Source organism: Ranitomeya imitator, chromosome 4, assembly GCF_032444005.1.
Source record: "Ranitomeya imitator isolate aRanImi1 chromosome 4, aRanImi1.pri, whole genome shotgun sequence".
NCBI classification, from domain to species: domain Eukaryota; kingdom Metazoa; phylum Chordata; class Amphibia; order Anura; family Dendrobatidae; genus Ranitomeya; species Ranitomeya imitator.
The window spans coordinates 412494056-412502727 of record NC_091285.1 but is presented as its reverse complement, the minus strand read 5'-3'; the positions used below and the strand labels follow the sequence as shown (position 1 = coordinate 412502727).

Below are 8672 nucleotides of genomic sequence, written 5' to 3'. Positions count from 1 at the left end.
TCGCTAGTTTCTGAGTGGGGATCGGAGGGTGTGTATGAGTTTAAGGTTTTCAGATGTTTTTGCCTGATCCATCACTTGCTACTTTACAAAAAGTGGCAAAATTTATTGCAAATGTACTCCTGCTCCCCACTGGATTGATTTTATGTACGCCAGGAATTCTTCAGCAGTTTTTGCAACTTTTTGCTGTAAGAATCGCAAAAATGGTTAAAGACAGATAAAAGACCATTTTTGACTTTGGGCAAAATTCATGAACCATTGATGAATTTAGCAAAATAAATGTCAGTGAGTACAACAAGATAGAAAAAGAAAAGTTACTTTTAAAAAAAACGCAAATGATGATTCGGGCCCATGGCGTCTTCTTCTTTAATAATTATACACATTTACTCATAGAGGCTAAAGAATGATACAGGGGGATAAAAAGACTCTACCAAAAACCTGATCGTATCCCATTACCCTTTGACACTTGATTGAACATGTACAAACAACAATAATTTGCCCCATGAACTGAGAAATACAGATAATACAAGGACTAAAGAAACAAGGACTTGGACAAAATCTAGTTCGTATTCTGGGGGTTAGATTGTACCCTCAAGGGAGTGAAAGAAACTCAAATCTGCTGGGATTTACAGTACGAACATTATGCATGAAGTTTTCAGAAAGAACACGCTACAGAAAATATAGGCAGTGTAACGTGAGCAGCTGATTTGCAACAAGGAGGATGAAGTGTGCGGTATTTTAGCGATAATGTTTCTGCAATGTGGGAACATACTTCAAGTAAATGGAAATACCTGAGGGTATGTTCACCGATTCAGCTCGATTTTAGGGTCAAAAATCTGCAGAGTAATATAGCACCAGTTAAGCAGATGAGATTCTAACAAACCTCATCTATGCGTTGCACAACATTTATAGACAGTCGTTGAGATCCGTTGAATTTTTGAATATCAGCAGTAGGTCAGTTCTCTATGCAAAATCATTGCTCGTTTCATGCTTTGCAATGGAAAGGGAAAACTCTGCAGCAATTCTGCTATGTGTGAAAATCAGTAGTGATGAGTGAGTGTACTCATTGCTCAGGTTTGTGGACTCCGAGTATTTGTTAGTGTTCAGAGATTTAGTTTTTGTTGACACAGCTGCATGATTTGCGACTGTTAGCCAGCTTGATTACATGTGGGGATTCCCTAGCAATCAGGCAACCCCCACATGTACTCAGGCAGGCTAGTAGCTGTAAATTATACAGCTGAGTCAACAAAAACTAAATCTCCGAGCAGTCATAAATACTCGGAGACCACCAGGGCGTGCTCGGGAAAACCCGAGCAACTAGTATACTCACTCATCACTAAAAATCAGTGCTGGGTGCTGCAATGTCACGTGCTATGAAAATATAAAAAGTGTCAGCCAATTGTGTGACTTTTATTCCATGACGAAACAATTTTTTTTGCTTTGATGCAGGGAAAAGCTGTATTGTCACAAACCACTAAATTGCTGAGCAGCCGCAATATAATACCTAATGCCCACATTTCATTATTGTGCTTTCATCAGTGTTCTGCCATAAAACACCTTTAAAAGTCACATTTTTGCACGACGAGAAGTTGCACAAAAATTTAGCGACTTTTGGTGTTTTCATGCCAGTTCTGGCCAGCTTCACCAAAATTGGAACTGGGGCCTAAGTTTTTGCCTCTTTGTTTTATTGGTTACTTTGTTGCAAGGATCGTGATGGTCTTACCATATTACAGCAAGTCTATCCCCCCACAAAGTACGGGTTGCGGCAGGCAGAACATGTTCAGCTTGGCATGTAGTGCTTAATTCGATAGTGAACAGATTATTACGCTGAGTTTTCCTTATTAATGACACTTTTTGAACATGTTATATCTGCAGGTAAATTTATAAAGAAGAAATGCTGGTTTCCATTGGCCTTCTCAACCCTACGTACTCACCTGTCATCCATACTATTCATTAGAACCAGGTACAGGACACAGGGGAGATGACACATTTAAAGGGACCCTGTCACCTGAATTTGGCGGGACCGGTTTTGGGTCATATGGGCGGAGTTTTCGGGTGTTTGATTCACCCTTTCCTTACCCGCTGGCTGCATGCTGGCCGAAATATTGGATTGAAGTTCATTCTCTGTCCTCCGTAGAAAACTCCGCCCATATGACCCAAAACCGGTCCCGCCAAATTCAGGTGACAGGTTCCCTTTAATTGGCCTTTGCCTTAAATGGTTTAGTAGTTAGGTTTGGAAACACTCAACTAACATGTTTCATCCTTAGCAACAACGAAACTGAAAAATCTGGACCATTATATTTTCATCACTGATGTGTTATGTCTATGTGATATAATGGTCAGTATAGAAAGTGAATGTTAGTGTGAAAAACGAAATGACTTACGGTAATCTTGGTAAGTATCTACATTTTATATCCACTGAACTCTAACATTATTATTTTGGAAGCACTAATTATGGCTTTATTCACCAACTATGAAGTTATGCATAAATCTGAGAAGATTCAAAGTGCACAAATGCTGCAAGCTTCATAAATGTTATCTTTCTATCAGTATCAAAAGTATCATCAATTGCTCAGGTTTATAAAAATTGTGTGCAGACTTCATACCAACCCTGTCATACTAATCTGGGTATTTTCTGGCCAGACCTACATGGGTAACCAGCCTGGTGCAGATATCAAATATACACTATTCACAGCTAATATTGCCTCTAGGGTGAGTATCCTAGAATGGGAAGAGTTAATGGTCTCTCGCTGTCTATCATTAATTCAATGTTCTTTATGCTTACACTAAACAAAGGTAACTTTTACATGTCCAATGACAAAAGCACAGCTATTATCAACCCCAAAAACACTAAGATACACAATGATGAACTTCTTTTGGGTTTAAAACTGTACAACTTGATTTTAGTCATTATGATGGTGACATGTAAAGGTGTTATCCAGACCCTCTTATTTACATCGTGAGCTAAGAAGCGCTATTGGCATGACGTCTGTGGGCCACTTGCCAGGCTTGATACACAACCAGCAGGTAACGGGGACTTGTCTTATTATTGAACAGACTTTTTTTTAAAGGTGTTGTATCACAAAGATAACCCCTTCTCTAACAACGTTTAGGTGTAACTGCAATTTGGGCTTTTGTAAAGCATAGCACAACATTTTCCCTGCAGCATGTGCAGGATGGGCAATATAGTATAATACTGCCTCAGTTCGTATGAATAAATGACCACTATGGTGAACATAGAAGAACACAGCAAGGATCAAAACAGCTTCCCATAATATTGCCTAGTTGTGCCACCTGCAACTAAAGAATAACACAAATTACTTAGTTTGTTAATAACACAGAGCTTCTGTCCTGGGAAATATACTCCTGATTTCCACCACCTAATAGCAAAGGGGATGGAGCCAACTGCATAGGCTGAGGATATAATATGTACACCCTTCGTAGTTCATGTAATACATGTCCACTAGAGATGATCAAATAAATTCAATGTAAATCAAATTTGAGTCGAATTTTATAACATTGACAGGGAATTGAACAAGATGAGAGTAGTAGTCTGTGAATAGTTGGTAGACAGACAGAGATAGGAGAAGTGCTAGCAGAAACAGCAGTGCCCAAGTATCATTGATCAGCGATATGGTGCAGCTGGCATTTGTCCATCTGTATGTGAATTTCAATTACACTTTTTTCATAATTCTTAATGCACTGGAAAGCAAAAGCAAGATAGAACAATTGCTTAACAGAGAAATTCTGCAGCCTTCTGCCACATTTTGCTTTCTGTACATATACTTACCTAACATTTATTACGTCCTTTTTCAGCAAGGTGGAATAATTGGGATTGAAATGATTGGCAAAAGTTAATTTTAGTGTTGTTCAAAATGTATGGTAAAAGAAAAAGTGTCAATGGCAAAGGACATGCTAGTGTAACAAAAAAAACAAAACAGGCTAAGAGTGTGGGCGTCAGTAGCAGAAGCACCACCATTAGCACTACCAAACAGAGTCCACAATTTAACTTTGCCTCCAGTAAGTGTATTACTGCGGAGGAATTGGAGGGATTATGGAATATACGGTATATCAATTGACACCGTAGGATGATATTACCTCAAACAGCAATACCGTCAGTATGAGTCAGTGTTGTGTGAACAGTCTGCCTGATCACAAATATCTAAAAGGGCTAATTTTTTAGCCCAATTTTATTTAAAATGAATATTTTCTTAGTATAGTCTTTTAATACATTTGTTGTTGGTTAATATTGGGTTACCATCCATTTCTATGTTGAGAATAATTTGACATTATTTACGCTATGTTTACATTAAAGTGAGTGAAAGGGGTTGTATACAATTCTAAGAGGCCTCAGTGTGTTAAACACATTTTTTTCAGCTCAATTGGAGTACCCACAAAATGAGGGGCATTTCATTCCGGTGAATCAATTTTTTTTTAAAAATTGCCGGACTTGGTGAATTCGAATTTCATAAGATTTGATCCTCTCTAATGTCCACCATAGTGTAAGGCAGTCTTGCAAAGTGGCTCAGGCTAATAGATGGGGAGATCCCTAATACGGCCCAATAGGGCTTATGGGCAAAAGGATTCTTCATTAAACAACTGCAATTACATTGGAGACATACTACAATTGACTTTACAAATATGTCATATTTGTGATAATATCCAGTATTTACAATTTTAGTACTTTTTTTTAGTTTCCAACTTACTAGTATTAAGACTCTGAAGATGATACAGATTGTGGAAATTGGTAGTTCCCCAGGAAGTTGGAAAAGCACATTTTTTGCTCTGAAAAAGGAAACAATTGGCAATAGCCTCACTTGGGCTGTTAAGTCTTCTTCTGGATCAACACCATACGTATTTTTTCAAGTTTACTACGCAACACAGAAATATAACAGTCAGAGCAATCATTAGCTAAAAAGTTGCTTTCATTTTGTTTTGTTTCCAAAACAATAGCATGTTAAATGGCTTCTCTGCTATCTATATTTTATAGCTATATACAGTATAAGCAATAATGATGTATACTATGAGTTAACACTGTAAGATAAAAAATTGGTTCTAAAAAGTGTAGGGTTAAATACCATATGCTATAAAAGTAGCTTCATTTAAAACGATAGTCTTGCCAAAGACAGCAAAAGCATAGCACCCATATAACACAAACTAAACTTATTAATAAAACCGGCACCCATAAGGTCAAACGCTTAATGTGAGTGTGCCGCCCTCTAACTAAAGTAGATGTAACATCATTGAAAGCATTTCATTTCTACCACTGAATCCATGAATGTATCAGGATATGAAAGAACTGAAGAGGGAAATGAAACCCAAAAGTGGTCTACATGGTAAAACGGGCCAGAGCTTCGCACCATTGAGACAGAGCACCTAGGGAACACAGAGCCTGTTGCTACTGCTAAAAGTATTTATGCACAGAGATAGTCACCTCAAAATCTAGACTAATAAACAATACTGTATAACTACTCACAAAAGTGTCCGTGTACAAGATAATGTCAGGGGGACACGAAGTTTTACAACTCCAAAAAGAGAATATTTAAAATTCTAAACTCTACTTCGTAAATATAAGAAAGCTCATGTTTCAGCACAATCGTCATATGAGTGAGTCGTGCAGAATGTGGAGTCTTAAACATCGCTGTAATCTATACGTACTTTGTCATGCTGAGTAGAATGATTGATGAGCACAATACGGTAAGCATTGGTCAGAAACAGTCTACTGGCCAACTTCGCAATATGGAGACGAATGCACTAGGCACAAAATGTTGGATGTTCTGTAGATTCAGGAGGAACTGTGCTATGTTCATACTTGTGTGTCATGTGAGTTGTGCAGATAGCGTGTTGTGCCTCATTGTGGTGATGTTAGTTTGCGTATAACTATGGCATCATGTATATATGGCGCTCTGCATCTTGAAGAATTTCTGTGCTGTGTCACTGCAGTCCACAATCAGTCAGGGCCTCTCCTCAAACTCGGACACAGTAATACCACAGCGGCCGCCATGGCCAGGAGAAGGAGTGGATTCCATAAAGCACCCTGGGAAAAGGAGAAAAAAAATGGGACATTGAAAACAATTTACAGTGAAAGTGATTAAGGTTTTCTATTACTTTCCTTCACATTCATAATACAGCGGGTGAAATAAGTATTGAACTCGTCACCAATTTTGTAAGTTAATATATTTGTAAAGGTGCTATTAACATGAAATTCTCAGCAGAGGTAGGTAACAACCCATTCAATCCACACAGGCAAAGGAATCAATACAAAGATATCCATAAATTAAGTTATGTGTATGGTCATCTATGGTTGATTTCTCTGAGTGTGTGGATTGGATGGGTTGCATCATGTCAATAGCACCTTTAGAAATATATTTACTTAGATAATTGGTGTAGAGTTCAATTATTATTTCACCCGGTGTATGTGTGAGCTTAGATGAATTTTCTAGCATCAGATAATTTTAAAAGTAACAGAATGGCATTTGTACAGTTGTCATCATCAGTTGTCATCGTCATTTGAGTTTTACTGCACTGAAAGTATAAGGCTAAATTCGCATTGTAAAACCTACAAAAACCCAGCACAGGACCAATGTGAATGATTAAAATAATCTTTATTATATACAAGGTGGACAAGACACATTGATTAAAACCATATATGATAGGACAAACAAGATGTATAAAATGAATGCCCTGACTCCCTGAGGAAGGGATGTGAAACGTACGTTGGAGAATGAGAGGACAAGCAGTGCATTCTGGCAATATGGGTTTGTAGCCCTTTATTATTCTTACATTGATGTGAACCTTGATCCATTATTTTTATATATATTTAGGTTATTTATTCTTTCTATTCCATGATATATTATTTATTTAATAATTAAATAAGATCTGTGTTATTTATTGTGCACTGGCCCTATTTGTTTTAAATATGCATACATATTTTTACATGGTGTATATGGTTTTATTTTATGTATTATTGCACTTTGCACTTTTCGTGACTATTTATAGCTAGGGATTTTAAGCACCAAGCACTTTGGATCAAAAATGAGGATTATTGAGTTTTTATCTGATTATTTATCCTGTCCTTTTAATCGGGTCTTGTTTGTCCTATCGTTAATGGTCTTAATCAATACGTCTTGTCCACTTTGTATATACTTAATATTATTTTAATAATTCACCATTGGTCCTGTGCTGGATTGGTGTAGGATCTATTATGCTTCTATTTATTTCCAGTTGACTAACTTATTAGTCCTCAATATATATTACTACCCTCTTCATTAGTTGTTAATAAATTCACATTGTATTCGATGTTTGTTTTCCTAGTGCATACAATAATAGATAGCAAATACCTGCTATCGTAATGAATTGGAGATTGGGGCAAGTTTTTATAGTGTGCATTGTATTCTAGATAAAGAGACTCATGTACTGATTACTTGTCCCTACATTACATATTAAGAAAGATGTCCCTCTTAGGGTAATTGCCCCAGAAAAGAATCACTATCTGTTAATACGTATGAAGTGATGCTGTAAAGACCTGCTCCTGGTTTAGAAGACTAGATTAAATTGTTTATTGCATATGGGACAACCACAGTATGGCTAAATACACACATCCATGTTTTGTGGTCTGAGTATAGATCCCAATGAAGGGTCCAGATGTGGGTCTCCTTACCTGGACTTGTGTTCTTAATAGGCATATAAGAGGCTGTCAAGTTCAAATCGTGAGACCCACAGCTGGTCTGTGTATGAAACATGGATGTGTGAATCAGGCATAACAAAAATCTGTCACCTGATAGACCTCTTTATTAAAGACTGCCTACAAGGCCCATTCAGAGGTCCCTGTGTTTCACGTCCTTTAGTGCCTACCAGCACTAAAGGCATTCAGATGCCACTGTTAAAGATTTACAGTGGCATTTAAGTGATTAAACTACAGTGATCGGAGAAAGCTCAGATTGCTGTAGTTGCAAGTAGATGATAGCTATGTAACGCAGCTGGAATTTATCTGGTATGAAGTAGGTTTAGCTCCTGAGCCAGCTTTTGTACCTTTGTTATTGACTTATGATGAAAATTAATGTAATAGATTGTTAATGGGTGAAAGCCTACCTATCGCTAATCTTGTTGTTACTAAAGAAAAAATTTGGCAATCTCAGATGGATGATTTTTCTAAATATCACATATTAACCCCCTTCATGACGTGGCCAATTTCCGTTTTTGTGTATTCATGTTTTCCTCCCCTGCTTCCCAGAGCCATAATATTTTTATTTTTTTGTCCACATAGGGCTTGATTTTTGCAGGATGAGTTGTAGTTTTCAATTCATTTTACCCCATAGTGTACTGGAAAACAGAAAAAAATAATCTAAGTAGGGAGAAATTGTGGAAAAAAACACAATTCTGACATTGTGTTTTGGGAATTGTTTTATTGTGTACATTCAGTGGCAAAAAATGAACTTACATTCTGATTCTGCTCATCGGTACGATTATGGCGATATCAAACGTCCAATTTTTAAAAAATTATTTAGTGGTTTAAAAAATCATACGTTTGCAAAAGAAAAAAAATTGGGGGGATTGCGACGCTATTTTCCGAGACCCGTAAAGTTTTCATTTTGTTTTTGATGGAGCTACGTAACAGCTTATTTTTTTCAGGGCGGGACAATGTTTTTATTGATACCATTTTGGGATTGATATGA

General features: G+C 37.1%; 1 protein-coding gene across 5 annotated transcripts in view; it reads right to left on the bottom strand.

Moving 5' to 3' along the window:
- Positions 1 to 3491: 3491 nt before the first annotated feature.
- Positions 3492 to 8672, bottom strand: part of CCDC136 (coiled-coil domain containing 136) — a 123548-nt gene continuing 118367 nt past the window's right edge. For 2 of the 5 annotated variants that reach the window (XM_069765419.1, XM_069765420.1), the window contains exon 10: positions 5950 to 6034. Coding sequence is in view for 1 of the 5 variants with exons in the window: in XM_069765421.1 (XP_069621522.1) it covers positions 5948 to 6034 (87 nt within the window). In the remaining 4 variants the exon portion in view is untranslated. Of the gene's footprint in view, positions 6035 to 8672 lie in introns of all 5 variants that reach the window. The other 3 variants (XM_069765422.1, XM_069765421.1, XM_069765423.1) reach the window with 3 other exon arrangements.